The 18,893-nt window shown below is 33.1% G+C and overlaps 3 protein-coding genes across 10 annotated transcripts in view; 2 read left to right on the top strand and 1 right to left on the bottom strand.

Moving 5' to 3' along the window:
• The first annotated feature begins 873 nt into the window (after positions 1-873).
• On the top strand, positions 874-5,486 carry LOC110807568 (GroES-like zinc-binding dehydrogenase family protein). Of its 2 annotated transcripts, XM_022032730.2 has the most exons (11): positions 874-1,095; positions 1,161-1,297; positions 1,691-1,728; positions 2,081-2,184; positions 2,296-2,403; positions 2,926-3,008; positions 3,115-3,190; positions 3,282-3,343; positions 3,804-3,899; positions 3,987-4,148; positions 5,213-5,486. In XM_022032730.2, the coding sequence occupies exons 1-11, from the start codon at positions 1,050-1,052 to the stop codon at positions 5,327-5,329; spliced, it is 1,029 nt and encodes a 342-aa protein (XP_021888422.1). In that variant the 5' UTR covers positions 874-1,049; the 3' UTR covers positions 5,330-5,486. The 2 variants fall into 2 exon arrangements, with proteins under 2 accessions (XP_021888422.1, XP_021888421.1); XM_022032729.2 differs by having other exon boundaries at positions 875-1,095; positions 2,081-2,403.
• Positions 5,487-6,185: 699 nt separating this feature from the next.
• LOC110807567 (uncharacterized) lies at positions 6,186-9,931 on the bottom strand. The gene is made up of 4 exons (XM_022032727.2): positions 9,616-9,931; positions 8,786-9,524; positions 8,331-8,497; positions 6,186-6,691 (listed from the first exon to the last, which is right to left on the bottom strand). Exons 1-4 carry the CDS (start codon positions 9,813-9,815, stop codon positions 6,484-6,486), a joined length of 1,314 nt encoding a protein of 437 aa, XP_021888419.1. The 5' UTR covers positions 9,816-9,931; the 3' UTR covers positions 6,186-6,483.
• Positions 9,932-14,122: 4,191 nt separating this feature from the next.
• Positions 14,123-18,893, top strand: part of LOC110807560 (Endosomal targeting BRO1-like domain-containing protein) — a 34,601-nt gene continuing 29,830 nt past the window's right edge. For 2 of the 7 annotated variants that reach the window (XM_088212000.1, XM_088211995.1), the window contains exons 1-5: positions 14,346-14,534; positions 15,515-15,789; positions 15,874-15,948; positions 16,031-16,089; positions 16,183-16,318. In XM_088212000.1, the coding sequence (XP_088068126.1) occupies positions 15,537-15,789; positions 15,874-15,948; positions 16,031-16,089; positions 16,183-16,318 (523 nt within the window). In that variant the 5' untranslated portion in view covers positions 14,346-14,534; positions 15,515-15,536. The other 5 variants (XM_088211997.1, XM_088211998.1, XM_088211996.1 and 2 more) reach the window with 5 other exon arrangements.

Here is an 18,893-nt window from a genome sequence, read left to right as displayed (position 1 = left end):
TATTAAAATTTTGAAGGCTGAATCTAAACCAAATAAATTTAAAAATAAATAAATAATTTTTTATAATCTTGAAAATATTCATTAATATTTTGTTGAAATAGGTAACTCAGGAAAAAAAAAACACAACTTTTCAAAATTTTTAACTTCTTCTTATATAAGATATTAATCACCTAATAATAAAACAGTCGGTAAAAAAAATATTAAAAATAAAAATTATAAATTTTTAATTAAAAAATTTTGGTGAAAAAATATTAAAAATAAGAACTCATAAATTCTTAAAATCAAAATTTTGGAGATGTACCAAAGTTAGAGGAGAGTGTATGAACTTTTTTTTTCAATATTTCTTATTTAAATACTATAGAGATTTTTTAAATGTGTGCTGAAAGTAGATTACATTATTTTATTATGTGTTGTTTAAATTAAATTGAATTTGGTTATTTTTTTTATTGAATATATAAGATAATATATTTACTCTAAATGTTAAAATATTTAATGATATGTTCGGAATATTCATACAACCTATTTTATCATCATTATTTAATTATTTTATAAAATTATTTATTTTTTTAAATTAAATTTATTATAAAAATTTAAAAACAATGATAAATATTATTGATATGAACGTCACATTAATAACTTTAAAATAAATATGTACGCTAATTTAACATGTTACATTGTTGCATAAATATACATTATTTAATGATGGATAAAATCTTAAACAAAAAATAGAAAATAAAAAAGTTTTGAAAATTTTTAGACATGTATTCGGTATTATAATCCTTACATTTTATATAAAAATAATTACAAAAAAGATTTTGTCTAAATAAATATATAAAAACAGATATTGGTTGTGGTTGGACCAAAGCAGGTAGGTAAAGGCTGTGGTCAACGACTCAACACCCAAAAACATTGCTCACCTAACCCACCAGCAGTGATCGAGCAGCGAGACAGTTGACTTATTTAGGAAGGAAGCTAGGGCGAGATGCTTGCTTTTCTTCTTCTTCTTCTTCTTCAGTATTGCACGGTGAAAAGCTAAAATCATCTGCAAAATGCCATCGCCTTCCAAACAATCCAACAATGTCATAACCTGCAAAGGTACTATTATTAATCTCATTTGCTGGTAAACTTGATTCCAATATTTGATCCTCAACAATGTACAGCTGCGGTGGCATGGGGGGCTGGGGAGCCATTGGTTATGGAGGATGTAGAGGTCAGTGCGCCGCTGCCCGGCGAAATCAGAATCAAAGTCGTTTGCACTTCTCTCTGTCGCAGTGACATCTCCGCTTGGGAGTCTCAGGTTCTCACCCCAGTTATACATACAATCTTACAATGGATACAATTTGAATTGCTGCTTTGTATTCTTTTTCTAATTTTAAATATAATTAGTGTTACGTACTGAGCCCTGTGTAGTTTACAGAGTGTTTCAGAGATGCCAATGTGATTACTGTTAGAAAAAGCTTAGGGCATCTCATGAGAAGATATTCTGAAGTTCATTTGATTTGCGAATGTTTGTATGAAGCCAAATTGCATCACTTTAGTTTGAGGGAAAGCGAGAGAGATTGCCATTTATCATAGAACATTTTCTTGTTCAAAATGAGGATCTTCTATTACTCGCATTTGTCTTCCTCTTCCTAGTAATTTAATGATTTATCCATTTTTGTGGTTAGCTAATAGAATGCTTTCTGTACAGGCAATATTCCCGCGAATATTTGGTCACGAAGCATCAGGGTCAGTTCTATCTCACTTTCCCTTGGATTTGGTTAAGGAACATGAATAGTTACTAAAGTAAGCAAAATACAAGCACCTGGTGTGATGTTACTCCAAGCTTGAGTTATGACTTGATTACTGACTTATCATAGTGGGTTAAATGGATTTTCAGACTATTGAATGATGCATTTGAATTTATCAAGAGGACAACCACATATTCCCAGTAGATTTGTAAACGACGAGGCTTTTTGTTATTACAACTTGCAGTATTTTGACAATGTGGATTCAGAATAAAGAATTATGGAATAGTCGAATGCTTCTTACAGAATAGATAGATGAAACGCACCTTAAATCTTTTATTTCAATTTTTCAGGATAGTAGAGAGTATTGGAGAGGGAGTGGATGAATTTAAAGAGGGGGACCATGTGCTCACGGTATTCACTGGAGAATGCAAGACATGCAGACAGTGTATGTCAGGTAAAAGCAACATTTGCCAAGTTCTGGGATTGGAAAGGAGAGGAGTAATGCATAGCGATCAGAAGACCCGCTTCTCAATTAGAGGGAAACCTGTTTACCATTATTGTGCAGTTTCAAGTTTCAGCGAATATACAGTGGTGCATTCGGGATGTGCAGTCAAAGTCAGTTCAGTTGCACCTTTGGAGAAGATATGCTTACTGAGTTGTGGAGCAGCTGCAGGTAGTTAACATTTTTAAATGTTATATTAAAATCTAGTCTTGCTGAAGCATTTATTTCTTGTTATTCATTCAGAACATAAACAAATGCATGATAGAGTTCTTCTGGATAGTTCAATTTATTCTTGGGGAACTGCTGATTGAGGCGCAGCATGGGGTAAAATTTTCTCAGCCTAGCAGTCGTGAAATAACTTATTGTGACCTTTTATTCGAATTAACTGAACTGGATATGAAAGATTCCAATCTATTATCTATACTTTAGCAGTAACAAAGGATAGAACTGAGACTCAAGATATAGTGCGTCTTTCTAGTGCTCTTTGGTTGGTGAGGGAGAGAAGGACAAATTGAGCTTTCATGTAAATAAAAAATATCTGTATCTAAACCCTTTTGCTTTTTCTCTTCTTGTGTGATACCGAGCTACCTACTACATGACACCTCTAAAGAGGTATTCAAGGACAAAATATGGATTCAACAACACAGTCCTTTTCTACAGCAAGCGTGTTCACAACTAATATGTAAATTTCAGGTCTTGGTGCAGCTTGGAATGTTGCAGATATATCTAAAGGATCTAATGTAGTGATCTTTGGACTTGGAACTGTAGGCCTTTCAGTAAGTTCTAACATAGATGCACAACTATTGCTTGTACCTTTTTCCCGAACTACTAAAAGTTGGGGATCTTGTTATTATTCTAAATGATAATATCTTGTGTGACTAGGTTGCACAAGGTGCCAAACTCAGAGAAGCATCTAAAATAATTGGTGTTGACATCAATCCAGAAAAGTGTCAAAAAGGTATTGTGAGAGCTTGAATATCACATTCTTCATTGGCTTTCTGAATCTTGGTGAACATCCCAGTATGAATGCTGTTTCCCTATTTATGCAGCAAAGGCTTTTGGTATAACGGAATTTATCAATCCAACTGACTGTAATGAACCCATTCAAGAGGTATGCATTCAATTAAAAAAATTAGAAACTGCCTACATATCTAATTTACAGAGTACATATTTATTTATGAGACTACTCAAAATAGCTGCCTACCTAGACTGCTGCAATTAACTAAGAATTGTCATTCTAGCAATCTTTCTCTGTTTAAAGTGTTAACTTTTGGAACATATGTACTGCATTATTTGGTGGATTGTATATAATGTAGGAAGAGCTAATTTGCCTACTTAGGGATTTAGGAATAAAATATTAGAAATTGCACTTAAGAGTTTCTTATACATCATATATAAAAAGTTCTAAGCATTACACTTTAAGGTTTAATTGCATCACATAATCAGAAGTCTTTTGATCACCTAAACAGTGTAAAGCTTGCACAGAGAGAAGATGTAAACAGTTCTTTTGTAGGGAATATGTGATACATTAAATGGTGGTTGACTAATCTGGATTTGGTTTTTGAGATTAGGTGATTAAAAGAATCACTAATGGAGGGGCAGATTACTCATTTGAATGTATAGGTGATACTGGAATGGTAACTACTGCACTACAGTCATGCTCTGACGTAAGTCCTTTATATAATTTGTCAATGTTTTCCTCATTTTAGGATGATCTATTCATTCAACTCAAGATCCACTCTTATAATCGTTAGGGATGTGGGATGACTGTCACTCTCGGTGTGCCAAAAGTGAAGCCTGAAATTGCAGCTCACTATGGACTATTTCTTACTGGAAAAACTTTGAAAGGGTCTCTATTTGGAGGATGGAAACCTAAATCTGATCTCTCCTCATTGGTTGATATGTATATGAAGAAGGTAATAACAAAGGTCAAGCTTCTTGATGATTTTTGTTCTTGATTAATGGTTAAATCTTTTTATGAAGTGTTTCCTCAAAAAAAATCCTTTTTTTCCTGGTGTGCATTGCATCTCTGTGTTCATTTACCTTCTAGAATACCCGAAGCATAGTTTTTGTCCTTCCAAACATACAATAGGCTAGTGAGGTGGGAAATTTTCCCTTGAAAATCACCAGACAACATAGTTATTTTTGTTAGAGGTGTTACTCAAACATACAATTTCCTCAAAGCAAGTGCCAAGCAGCTAGTTGTAAATAAGGCAGAGTAGATGGAACATAAGTGGTGAATTGTTCCAAAGATGGAGCATAACTGACTTGTTAATTATAGAGGGCACAATTCACACTGTTGTACTCTAGTTGACAAAAGCAATATGGAGCAGAGAAAGTTAAACCAAAAAATAGCCCATGACATAAAGATCTTAGTGATGGTGCACAATTATGTAGTAAGATGGCATGGAATAAAAGGAACATGAGTGAATTGTTAATTCTGAAATAGATACATGATGTAGATCACGCTCTCACAATTATACAGCCCCAAACATGGTAACCGGTGCTACTGTTTTAGCAAAAATCTATAGGCAGAAAATGAAGAGTCTTGGAGGGAGAGGGAGAAATAAAGGTAAGACTTTTTTCCATGGAGTTGTGATATTTTACTTCAAATATTTTCTTCCTTGTCTTTTCTTTTCTGTTTTCGTGTTAACATAGATTGGAAAAGAAGAATCAGTTATTGCTGTAGTTATCTGAAGTACTGATAACCAGTGCATTTGTGGAGGGAGTATAACAGGGAAAGATATTATCATTATGCAACATAAATTGTAAGTTATGTTCGAATCCATTCAGCAGAGATGCCTGAATTCACTTCAATGTGGATGATTCTTTTAGCTTCTACATGGAAACCTATTGTTTCTCAAGTATCAATGGCAATAAAACTGTTATGGCATTCAATTGTTGATTGATTTCTGATGAGTTTGATAATTGATTTATTCTTATCCATGAAAATATATGTTAACTAGATATTTGTTTGCAGGAAATCCAGATTGATGAGTTAATCACCCATAATATGCCATTTGAAGATATCAATAAAGCTTTCAATCTTATGCAAGAAGGGAAATGTTTGCGTTGTGTTATTCATTTACCAAATTAGCTTATGGGTTTGTTGAGTAAAGAAAAAGAAGTGATGTTGGAAATTTTATGAGTCTTTTTCTTAACGATTATTGTTTTGGGAGGGTGATCATTTTGTAAGTGTATGTGAAACATAAACAGTGTATGATTTTTCATTATGGACATTTTGTGTTAGGCTACATTAGATGTTTTATATTTCATGAATTGATAATTCTATTCCCAACAGGTTAGATTTTGTTTTGTTCCAGTTAATAAGAGAATAAAAAAATTATTATCTGCCATTATCTTTTAATATCTTTTACTCGCTCTCTCTCTATATATATATATATTTACATAAATATATATATAGAATGATGCAGGGAAGAGTTTGCTTGTCTCAAATCAAGAAGCAATTGCTTTCTAGTGGCTACATGGGGAAATGGTCGAATTTATTCAATCACTTCATTCCAAAAGACTTACTTTTGGACAAATTTCACTGATATTACCTAAGTTTGCCATAACTAAAATAATAATTGATATTCTACACATCAAATCTACCTGACAAAAAAATAATTACGGGAATGAGAAATAAAGTGTTAAACTTACCAGTAAAACCAGAGGGAAAATGAGATAGTGAAAGGACAAAAATGTCCCCATCAGTGAATAAATTATAAAAAAATACTAAACTTCAAGAACTAATTTGATCATTTGTCTTTAAAAAATTTTGCTGGCTGCTAGTTTCTTCCAACTTAAATGCAGAACCAATAGTCTAGTCTTCTATGTTATATTCTCCACTAATTCCCTTAATCTCCATTACTAATCCATAACTGATGTAATGCCAATCTAACTCCAATGTTCTCAAGGCTGGACTAATGCATTCCTTCAAAAAGAAAAAGTAATTTGCTAAAAATTAACTAATACTTTAATCATAAAAATGACATTGAGATATACAGCTTTTTTAATATGCAATTATTTTGTGGCTAGGATAAGCTCCTCAAGTTTGAAAGGTTTCTACAGTACCTAAGATGTGTTAAAGAAACACTGCTAGCATCACACGAATGATCAATGCTCTTCTAGATGTATAAATGCATAATAAGCCAGTAAATATCGCTATGATGAATAAACAATATCATAGACTCTGTTAGCTGCACTCACTCTCTCAATTGGGTAACTAAGTCCTCACAGAATGAGATATTGTTAATCCCCAGTCAGAGCACGCGGTCTATGCTCAATCGTATGCAAAGACATCCCAGTCTGTGAAACTGCTCTGACAAATGACATATTTGCTGTCAAAGTTGGAGCATGCCATAGATCACCCGTGCCAAATACAACCTTCTTCTTCAATGCCAGCTTTCTGGTCGTTGGAAGGGCCATCATGCGTTCTGAAGGATTATCAGGAACAACCCTGCTCCAGTTTTCAATCATAAATCAGTGCTGTATCAGTTATGAATTAAGGCTTGTGCTGATAAGCGACATGATAAGAAAAGCCTAACACACAAGTAAGCACTTAATCAGCTTAATTTCAGTCCATATAACCTCTAAACAGAAACATGCCAAACTAGTGGATCGTTTAGAATGCTTCCACATAGGTTCTCTAATTACTTGATCATCTCCAGATTATGTTTTTCATTACACTGATTCTTGATTGATTATCTCCAGATAATCATCAATGCTAATTTTGAGATTCCAACATATAATATGATCTGAATCATATGAATCTTTTCTTAATTATACCTTCGTCAATAATAATAAATACAGTTTTTTCAACATTAGAGGATATTCTCTGCCTTTTTTACTTGAACATGATAAGTAATTCTTCTTTTATCTTCTTATAACTTGGAACAATTTTTTCATTGTCCAATCTCCCTGTCCTGATGGATTTTTAGCATTTTTGCCATTATGCCTTCCCCACTACCTATATATACGAAATGATCAGAGCTTACAAATTCTCCTAACATGCCTAAAAATTCTCTTAACAAATTTACAACATAAACCAGTAGGATAACAGCCTTATAAAATAGAGACAAAGCCATCATCACATCTAAACGTGCTAGTTAAAATTAGACCAGTTAATGGAAGTATAAAGTTCTTGCTATAATTCACCATTTGCCCCCGTTAGAACCTCAAAAATCCTTACCTACTCACAATCAACTTATAATTACAATAAACAATTCTTCAGACTTTCTGTTTCTTTTTGCTTTATGTAGGTTTGTTTTACAGTTCTGCTTCACTTGTGAAACAACAGGGCCAAAAGAAAATATGCTTAGTGAACTATATATATATAAAGCATTTTTATTTTGAGGGACTCTTAGAAAATCCATTTGATAGGGTATGTATTTCTTCTGCCAATCAATAATTACTAGATTAGAGTTACATAAAGTTCAAGTTGAATGTTTGTCAGCTTCAGGTTTTTATATCCCGAGGCAGGAGAATTATTGTCTAATTCCCCATCAAGACAAATTTTATTCTAATCTCATCAACTCTAATGCTTTTAGATCATTAGTGGTAGAAATGTGGTCCAGCCAGCTGTTACATGCAAAACACAGCCTCCCTTTCCTAATTAGAGAGTCATAATTGTATGGATCAAGGGAAAATATCCAATATACTTTATAAAACATCTTTACTTTTGGTTTTATGTTTTAGTATTGACAGCACTCCTTTTGCAGATACATGGATGATTATGAGCCAATGTTGACACTGTATCTTTTCCCTCTCTAATGTTTATGTCTTGTTTACCATACTTCCAAAGTCTATGTGCAGCATACTTTCAATTTTTCAAGCTCTTCAACTGTCCCATAACAGAATTGCAAATTCCTAAAAATTCAAAAACAAATTTCCTTCCTTCACCCTGTCATGAAACCATGGGGTTAGATTATATGGTTTCTTCAGTAACCTCTAAATGATGTCTATGTCATACCTACTTCAAAGACTTCTAAATATATCTAACTTACATTTTACATTTAAACTCCTGTGAATACATAAGACAAGAGACATAATTTAAAGGAAAAAAATTGAAAACATGAGACAATCGTCTACAAACTTACAGAAGGCGCTTCAGTAACTGATCAGCTCTATGCTTCTCATTTGGCCCACCACACATCTGGATTAACTCCTTGAACTCGGAAAGGACACTTTCACATATTATTCCTTTCCTCCCAGAGAGGATTCCACCCAGTTCTAAATGCAATGGACTTTGACGTTCAGACATTACCTGAGAAGATTTAAAAGGCAAAATTCACTCCACCTGAACCTCAAAGCTAAAATATAATAGTCTCACTAGACCATAGATATAATGAGAAAGAACAGAAGCAGTCACAATAAAAAAAATAAAGCAGCTGATTATAATAACTAAGATATCATCAACAAGAAGATAAACCAAGGAGGAAAAAATGCCATCTTTCCATCAAAGCAGAATTAGCATTAAATTGGTGCACTGCAACACAGCCTTGGAAGAAATGCAATAACATGAAACAAAGCAGAAAGCCCAAAGGAAAATTACCAGAGCAATCACAAATTCAAAGTTTCCCTTAAATCGCTGCTTCAGTTCATTCTCTGGCCTACCTAGAAGTTGCTGGGCGCCACCATTAGTGATACCTGACACAAGAGCAATCAAAGCCGTAGTGTCAAAATTTAAAGGATGGCCATCCCCGAGCAAATCCCATGGCTTAGAGCTTTCGTCAATTTTTAGTTTCGCGTTCTCTTCCTGAAGCTCAGAGCCAGCAGCAGCAGGAAGCGAGCCAAAAGAGGAATCAACACCGTTGTCATCCGAATCAACCTTTACCGGAATTTCGAAGGCAAACGCGTTTTCATACCAATAAGACCATGAGAATACGTGAACCCACTCTCCTTCGGCATCCTCCGAGGAGTCAAAATCAAATTCAGAGGCGCCGAATTCAACTCCGAGCTTTTCACGAAAATAGCTCGGAAGTCCATTTGCGAAGAAAAGGATAAGAGAAGAAGGTCTTAATGTAGGGGAAGAGCGGGCCGCATCGAGGAGGTTTAGCAATCTAAATTTCAAACCCTTGTTTCCGCGAAGGTCGTGCCAGGATAAATACTTTGGATTCCTATCTGATACAATTATCCACACTGGTCTCTTGTAGAGAGTGCAGATTATATCGACATGGGCAGATTTGAAAGAAGAGTCTGGAATAGGAAGTGGCTTGCAGACACGTGAAACTCCACAGACGGATGGATGGTGAAGAATTCGAACAACGGCTTCCAAGTGACCAACGTTCAGACTGAAAATTGAAGACGAAGAAGAAGAGGAAACAGGTGAATAAACGTGAGAAGACGAAGATGAGTAATAATGAGAGAGGAGAAGAAGGGAACCTGAGAGATGCGTGGAGAGCGGGAAGAGAACAGAGGAATGTGAGATCGGAGTGAACCAATTTGAGGAGAGTGCGTCGACATGAGTGGGTGAGGTTGGTGGATTCAGGCAATCTGTTTATGGAATTGATGAGGTCCGTGCATCTCCTCTTTGCCGCTTCTATTTCTTCCATGTTTATCAGCCTCTCCCTACTTCCCTTCATGCTCGGGCGGCCTCTGGTAGCATGTTGGAGAGCTTTGTAAAAGAAACGGTAGAAAAATCTACTAACTATTAGTACGTTAAAGAATAAAATTATTCTTTATGGTTAGTACTCTGTCGAATGTCAATGTTCGCTTTAGATTGTGTATTTGTATGTATAAAAAAAATTTATGGTAATTGATATTAGTTTTTCATTTATGATTTAGAAAGACTGGAGATTCGAGATCTTGCTTTAAAAAAACTAAAGGTACTCCATTTGTAAGCTTTTTTTATAACGATTTTAATAGTCATGAGACTACTTTTACTCTTACATCTAATCTTATAAACAAAACGAATAATCTCTTGTACTAAAATAGTAGTTACGCGTCCTTCTATTTAAAGAAAGTTAATTGAAAAAGGGTTCATGAGGTTAGAGAGCATAATTTTAATTCTACTAACAATAATTTTAGAGATAATTATATAAATCAAATTGCATAAATCGATAGATTTAAACTGATAAATATAATTAGACTTATCGATTTTATATATAAAAAAATATAAATAGAGTTAAAACTCTTTTAAAAAGTGACAATTATGAAAAGTAATCTTAGTAATATTCAATTAACTTTCTTTAACAATTGTTCAATTTCTTTATAGAAAATAATAAACAAATCATTAAATTTTGTAGCATTAATAAATACAATGTCACATGTCATATTCTCAGCTTTCTCATCTTGATAAGCAAGCTCTCTATCAAATAAAATTATTTGTGATCCTATTGGTACATCAGTTAAGGTCATTGATTTATAGTTTATTAGGAATAAAGTGGGCAATGGCTGGTTCAGTGAGTAATGAACGGTGGGCATGGGCATGGGCTGGATTGTGTAAAAAAAAAAGTTACTTAATACTTATTCCTATATCTATTATATATATATATATCTGAAATGAGAGAAATACTAAAGGTTCTAACGGAATTAAAAATAATTTTTCTAACATAAGAGATAGATTGATTTATATTTTTTTATTTTATTTTTTTGGGGCAATGACATAGATAAAATGAACGATATTGGCAGTGTCATGAACCATTTAATTGGGTTATAAATTAGATATAAATGGATAATACCCCCTTGAAATCTATATTTATAATATTTTTTATTTCAATCTTATTCTTGGTTAATATTTATTTTAGTGACCATGTAATTGGACTTTGTATTCTTGTTAACATATTTGATCCAACTAGTGCAAGATCTTTGATGCTAAAAGACTTATTATTGCTTAAGCATCTTCCATGCTAAAAGACTTGTTCTTACTTTACTATCTCATTGAATTAATTCATAAAAGCAACTTCAAGATGTTGGAGAAACTCAAGGTCCCTATGTCTATTTTATAAGCTCTTTTGAGTTTTATTTATGTTCACCAATAGCTGCCATTTTCTCCTTTCAACTTTGTTATGTCAAAGTTTTGCTCAATATAATAATATTTTTCTTGAATGAAGTAATATTATTAGCTAGATCGTAAGAGGTAATACTCCAATAGCTTTAAATAAAGATGTTGGAACCATCATTTTCAAACCGACTAGCATGAAAACATAAAGGTCTATTTAGCTGAGAAAGTTGTTATTTTGTTTAAGTTAGAGTTTTGACAAAAAGTTAGAAAGAAGAGAAGAAAATCTTTTAAAATATCTATTTCAAATCAAAAGTTTGGACGAAGAAAAATTAACAAAAGAAGGATTTCCCCCTAGAGTTTTCTTTAAGTAAAATCTCGACCACCGTAAATCTTGAATTATTTCAATACATCTTTATAAAAGCAGGATAGCTTTACATGCTTAGGTTTTAATGAAAATTTACAATCTATAATATGATCAAATATATGTGATGTTATGGCAATCTATTCTAATTAAAAATTAATTAAATAAAAATGTAACGCTGTGTGTACTCTCAAAATATGTTTAAACTTACACTTGAATGGTGATGACAGAGAGGATGAGGAAGGGGTCAAGGAGATGAAGAGAATAACAAATAAGATGTGATTACTACTAATGATAAGTTGAACCATGAGGAAGATACACAACAACATGAGCATGATGAGGAAGAGGCATACATTGTGGAAGAACAAAAGTCCAAGCCCAAGAATTATCCTACTAAGGCCTAAGACTAAGCGAAGTAAGCAAACAAAGAAGAGCTAGACCAAAGACCTAAAGCTTTAGTTAAATACTCATATGATTTGAAAGTATTTTATTTTATTAATTTGAAATTTTTTTAACATAACACTACTTTTTTTTTATATTAACTTAAATATCGATTAATTTTAAAGATTCACATTTCATTTATCTTTAATTTTTTTTATATAGTTTAGTTACTTTAAAATTTCATAACTATTTTAAATAATAAACTGAAATAAAAATATGTTACTAATGCATAATCAATTTAATAGTAGTAAAACAAAAATATATACTCAATTACATCTAAATAATTAATAGTACTTGAACATTGCAACTTAAATTGTATATGACATAATATTTATACATGTTAATATTTCATTGTATGGTAATGAGTGATAAATAGTCGATATGACTTGCCACATCAGTAGTAATAATTTATATAATATTGATAGCATTTCTTAGTATAAAAAAACTACCATATAATTTTTCAAAAATAATTATTATATTGGACAACAAAACAATTATTATATTATTGAGTTATGATATTAATAATTATCAACATATGCTATATATACTAGTAATGATCATAAATAATCATCATTACATATTTACATATATTGTAGTTTAAATAAGGCTTATTTTTATATAATATATGATATTTAGTCTGTTTTTAATTGAAAATATTAAATTAATTAAATTAAACCAATTACTGCTTTTCATATACAATTTTTAGTTTTCTATATTAATTTTAAAACTCTTTCAATCTATAAATATTAAAGAATCAATATTTCATATAAATTCAACTTTCATGTTAAATTTTATAAAAAGAAACTGTCTTAAAAAATTTATAAGAGAGAATCATTTATTCATTTGTTGTTAATTTTTCAAAAGTATTTTTGCCAATTTAATGAATCAAAATAAGTAGATATATGTTTTTTTCCCATTCCTTTACTTTTTTGCTTTAATTATTTTATGCACTTTTGTTCTTTTAATGTTAATCATCTGGAACACCCGCTCTATTGTTTCATTTGTTGTTAGTTTTTTTTTATTTTTATTTTTTTTTATATTTTTGTCAATTTAATTAATAAAAAATGTATATGTATATTTTTTTGGTTAAAATATAAAAGTTTACTCCTGTACTATTAAAGAAGTCAAATATTATCTTGTACTATTTTTATGTCCAAATCAACCCAAAAGCTTTGAAAAAGAAACAAATAATCCATACGCCATTATGGTTAATTGACACCGTTTACTGATAGATGATGTGGCGACAACAAAGCACTAACGTGATATAGAAAATTAAACAAGTACATGAATGGCCAGTTGGACGACACCTCAGTGCCACCTCACCCTGCCACATCACACCCCTTTTTAGCTCCAACTATCATTGTCACATCATCGATCAGTAAATGGTATCAGTGAACCATAAATGGAGGAGCTATTTTTTTTTTTTATTTTAATTTTCTTAAATTGTTGGGCTAATTTGAACATAAAAATAATACTTAGTAAAATTTTAATATTTTTGAATAATATAAGGTAAAATTTGGTATTTTAGCTTTAGTATTTTTTTTTTTATCACATTCCTTTACTGTTTATACTTTTTTCCTTTTAATTTTAATCATTTTATACATCCCTTCTATTGTTTATTTTTTTGCTGATTTTAGCTATTGCTTTCCGTCTACTGATTCTTCTTTCAATATATTTTTTCAAATAAGACAATTTGTTCAGAAAATAAAGATGTTACTCCTAATATATTTTTAAAAACAAAACAATATATACGAAGATATTACCGTATTAAAGCTTTTTATGAAATGTACCATATAAATTTTTATTAAATTTGTAACTATAAATTATATTAAAGTAGACAAATTTTATAGGAAAATTTATCTAAAATAAACTCACAAATCATCTTTAGAAAAAAAAATAAACTCGCAAATTGTTTATTCTATCAGAAGTTTTCAAGTTCTGAATCTTCCAATGAATGAGAAGTTCGTCGTCACAAGCCCTTTATTTATTAAGTTCGTTTAGGCGGCAATTAAACGCTATTATAAATGCAAAGTCATTTTAACTCAAATTTATAATTAATTAGCAAATATAATTGCGGATTCCTGCACTTGATTATTCCTGTTACTGTTAGAATTCCTCGTAAATTCTTATTCGTTTATATATATATATATATATATATATACACGTACATATTATTGTTCAATTCACTTCCACTCGCAAGTGTTTCTCTTCAATTCAACGAACAGGAGGAAATTTTCATTTTGAGCATTTGAATTTCACTGCTGCTGTGAATTACTCATTCGCTAGGGTTTTGCTTTAATCCACTCTCAGCTTTGGCTCTCAGCCACGCAAACTGAGTATATAGCTTTGATGGTAAGACTTTGTTCGTTTTCATCTCAATTTTTATCAATCGGATTGCCTTCTCAAAGTACTTCCAATTCTATCTCTTTCTCTCAATTTCGCTGCTACCTTCCGTTTGGTCTTTCACAAGAAAGCTGAACCGCAGGCCGACTATACAACCTGATGTTTTGCGTCGAACTTCAGCTGCTCAGAAGAAACTCTAATTTGAACCAAACGGTTTTTTCGCAATCTCTCTTTTGTTTTTCTTTATTTATATGGTAAATTTTCAGTTTAGATGATATGGTTTTTTTTTTTGCTAAAATTTCCACATTTTTTCATTATAGATTGTTTCGGGTTTTCAGCATTTGCAGATGGAGTTTAGTTCTTCATACGTCAATTTGAAATTAGAAGGAAAAGCGGAAATTTTATGATTTTGCTTTGCTCGAGAGATTTCTTGTGGTTTAACCTCATTTGTTTATTGTTTATTCGCTATGCTTGGACACCTTATGGAATTATTTACATTTATTTTTTTTCTAAATAATTATGTACATTTATTTAACCCTTGTTATTCGCAATCTGCCACAGTATCGATTCAAGTTCTCATTCTTGAACGACTCAAATTCCTTTTACTTTCACATTTTTCTTTTGAATTTTCATGTAAAGTACGTTCCTATTCCTTTTGACCCATACTCTTTCAGACTGAAGTGAAAGTCGGTTGGCAAGTTTCATGTTTTCCTTGTGATCCATAGCTTTTCTAAGTCATATTTGTTTCTTTGTTTAATATAGACATAGCCAGAATTATTGACCCACCTGTCAGGCTTTTGATAGTGGACGAGGTGAATATAGCTATTTCTTGCTTATTTATATACTATTTTAGAGGGGGACGGGGAGAGATTGGTTTTGGTTGGAAGAAATTACTTCCAAGAACTTTTGGATTGTTCTAGTGGTACTGCTCGTGAGTAACCTGCTAATTCTGCTTTGTTGGTTGGACATTTATTAACCTTCATGTCCTGCTTACTGGTTGATTAACCCTTGGTATTGCCACGTTGAACTTCATTGCTCATATGTATGGGGATCTGTTACCTATTCCTAAATAGTTTTTATTTTTTCTGGAGACACTGCATAGTGGGAAAAGAACTAAGTTCTGGAGACACTGTATAGTGGGAAAAGAACTAAGTTTCATATAATCATTGGATTTTTTTAACGTGGTTTTGTAGATTCAAGAAACTTTTTAAAGATATGGGATGCTTGGTGTCTACATCTAAAGGGTCGGGAGGAAATAGGAGGAGGCCAGGAAGTATTGGGGAAGTTTCTGTTTATATACCTGGTTTGCGGATTCCTAAACCTGTTGATTTCTCTCAATCACTGGGTGACCACTTGTCGAAGACTTTAGTGGAACGTTTATCTGCTCTAAGAACTCGTATAGTTGTTATGGCTGGTCAAGAAGCACCCACAGTTACAAGAACTAGGAGAAAAAGTGCAACGCAACATGGTTCGTTATAGGATAGCCTACATGCTCTAAATTGTTTATAGCAGATGCCTTTATTGACAAATCAAGTGGAATTATTGTCTGCAGGAGGTTCTACATTGGCTGATCTTCATCAGGCTCTTGAAGACTACTTACCTGTTCTTTTGGGATTAGTCAAAGATGGTAAAGCATGTCTCTAGTGCCATTCCCTTTAGGATGTGTTTATCACTTAGGTGAATTTCACATGTTTATTTGTGTTGTTCAGGGAGCCAACTACAACACAAAGTACAGTTTGCGTGGGTAAATCAGGAGGATGATGCAGAGGTGTGGGGACCTGCCTAAAATGTTTTCTTTTATTTCCTTCATCTCTATGCTTTGAGGATTCTGGATTTGACATGGATCAATATGCTTTTTCAGGAAACAGCAATGTCTAATGCCTGGTATGAGGCTTTGTCTGTTTTGCATTTAATGGCAATGCTGTCACTATCACAGGCCAACTTGCTGCTTCTTCCAAGAGGTTCTGCTGATGGTTGTCAGGCAAAAGTATCAGAAGGTATAAATTCTTTTTGGAAAAAAAATACTCTGCTGTTGTATTCTTTGTCATACTTTCTTTTTTTCTCTTGGCTTCAGTTTTAACTTATCCAACATTAGTTTCTTTTTCTTGTTAGTTGGTTCAGTCTTGTCAGCATGTGATAATTATTCCATTATTTGAAAATTTGAAAAGTTTGACTGCTAGCATAGCCACCAACATACCAGGTTGGTCTTTCTTGCTCCATTTAGAGGCTCAATTGTGGTTTTCCGAACTTAAGTGGCATCACAATCTTTGCGGATGATGCACCTCAAAGCATAGAGATAAGGATGAGGGTCACATTTATTTTTTGCGGATGATGCATTAATATTTTGTGATCCAAATGTGAATGCTGTGTCACACTTGAGGTGCATCCTTCTTTGTTTTCAAATTGTGTCGGAATTGGTTAGAATTGGTGATAGAGGGGATCAAGGGAGCTTGACTATGGTGTTGGGATGTAAGGTAACTATTTACCTATTAAATATCTTGGCTTTACCACTTGGGGCTAAATTTAAAGATGTGAAAACTTGGGAACCTATTGTGGATTTGTTTGAAAAAAAGTTAGCGGGATGGAAGAGAAATTTCCTATCTAAAGTGGGAAGACTTACTTTGATAAAGAATACACTAGCAAATTTACCAATATGTTACCTCTCCATTTTAATCATTCCGACCAGCATAGCGACTAAACTTGAAAACATCTAATGTAGGTTCCTTTGGGGGGATGAGGAGAGATATAGAAAATATCAGTTGGTTAGGTGGGAGGAGGTGAAGAAACCGGTTAAGGAGGGGGGGTCTCGGTTTAAGATCAATAAGTGAATTGAACCGAGCGCTCCAAGGGAAGTGGCTATGGAGGTCTCTTGTTGAAGAGGAGAAGCTGTGGGGGAAGGTGGTGCAGGCGAGATGGGGTGACTGGGAAAAGAAGAGAGGCAGGAAGGGAAGATTTAAGGTGCATGGGATGAGCCTGTGGAAGAAAATAAGGGACGGCAGCAATATTTTCAGGGTCTGTGAGGGCAGGCAGATGAGTAACGGTGAGGAAGTCAGTTTCTGACAGGATAAATGGACGGGAAACTTCAAGCTAAAAGATCGTTTTTACAAGAATTTATGATATTGCTTGCGATAAGGAGGTTAGGGTGAAGAAGACTTATGAAACTATTGGGGAGGGAAGGGTTTGAATGTGAGGGTAAAAAGAAACCTACAGGATTGGGAAATTGAAGAGTACAAGAACCTATTGTTGTGTATGGCTAACATAAAACTGACTGAAGACAAAGACAAAAGGGTTTGGAAGCTGGATGCAAAGAGAGGTTTTTTGGTTGAAGAGAATAAATGGAGAAGTTTCTGTGAAAAGAGGAGAATTCCTCTGATTTTCCTTGCAATTTCATGGGCACAAATGTGCCATTATATAAGCCTTCAGCCAAGACAAAAACGGTTAAAAAGGTGTTAAGAAAAGGCTAAAAAATTAGTGGAGAGAATACCCAACTGTTCTCACAATATCAGCTGTCCTAACAACTTGAGAAAAACCTAAGTTATCCCTAATGTAAGTATACATGTATATATACATTCTACATGAGAAAAGAGTAAGTTATCCCTAGTGTAAGTATACATGTAAATATACATTCCTATATATGTACATTCTACACTCCCCCTCAATTTAGATTACGTAAATGTTAAGTAACCCTATATTGGAAACAAAATTATTGAACTCCCTTTTTGGTAGAGTTTTGGTGAGTATGTCTGCAGTTTGTTGACTTGTCGGGATATATAGGAGTGATACATCCTGACTTTTAATTTTCTCTTTAATAAAGTGACGATCAAGCTCAACATGTTTAGTTCTGTCATGGTGCACAGGATTCTTGGTCATGCTAATAGTTGATTGATTGTCACGCCAGATCCTCATTGCAGTGGGAGCAGAAAATCTTAATTCAAGTAGGATCTTTTTAAGCTATACTCCTTTACATATACCATATGCAAGTGATCGTAATTCAGATTCAGTGCTGCTCCTTGATACAACAGATTGTTTCTTGCTGCGCCAAGTGAATAAATTACCTCAAATATAAGAGCAATAAGCAGATGTGGATCTCCTATTTGTCACATATCCAGCCCAATTAGCATCAGTGTAGATCTCAATATCTCTGATTATAGTTTTCTGAAAGAATAATCCCTATGCAGGTGTCATCTTTAGATACCTCAGAATACGGTTAACAGCACTTATGTGTTATTCAGTAGGTTGAGACATGAATTGACTCATAGTGCTAATAGCGAAGCTGATGTTAGCTCTTGTGTGAGCCAAGTAGATAAGTTTGCCTATAAGTCTTTGATACCTCTCTTTATCAACAGGTTTACTGTCACTTTTGGAATCAAGTTTAGCATTTGTTTCCATAGGAGTCTCTGCAGGTTTACAATCAACATACTTGTCTTATCCAGGAGATCTAAGATGTACTTCCAGTGAGATGTAGAAATTCTTTTCTTGAATCTGACAACTTCCATTTCAAGAAAATATTTGAGTATCCCAAAGTTTTTGATTTCAAATTCTCTAACTAGAAAGTTTTTCAATTTCTGAATT

This window comes from Carica papaya, chromosome 9, assembly GCF_054855325.1.
Source record: "Carica papaya isolate Zhongbai chromosome 9, ASM5485532v1, whole genome shotgun sequence".
Lineage (NCBI taxonomy): Eukaryota > Viridiplantae > Streptophyta > Magnoliopsida > Brassicales > Caricaceae > Carica > Carica papaya.
This window is presented reverse-complemented; position numbering and strand designations above follow the sequence as displayed.

Coding starts and splice junctions, on each gene's coding strand:
- LOC110807568 (XM_022032729.2), top strand. CDS start 1,050: ATGCCATCGCCTTCCAAACAATCCAACAATGTCATAACCTGCAAAG. Junction 1,298..1,690: donor TCTCCGCTTGGGAGTCTCAG/GTTCTCACCCCA, acceptor CTTTCTGTACAG/GCAATATTCCCGCGAATATT. Junction 4,149..5,212: donor TTGATATGTATATGAAGAAG/GTAATAACAAAG, acceptor ATTTGTTTGCAG/GAAATCCAGATTGATGAGTT.
- LOC110807567 (XM_022032727.2), bottom strand. CDS start 9,815: ATGAAGGGAAGTAGGGAGAGGCTGATAAACATGGAAGAAATAGAAGCG. Junction 9,525..9,615: donor GCTCTCCACGCATCTCTCAG/GTTCCCTTCTTC, acceptor TTCAATTTTCAG/TCTGAACGTTGGTCACTTGG. Junction 8,498..8,785: donor TTGAATTTGTGATTGCTCTG/GTAATTTTCCTT, acceptor AAATCTTCTCAG/GTAATGTCTGAACGTCAAAG.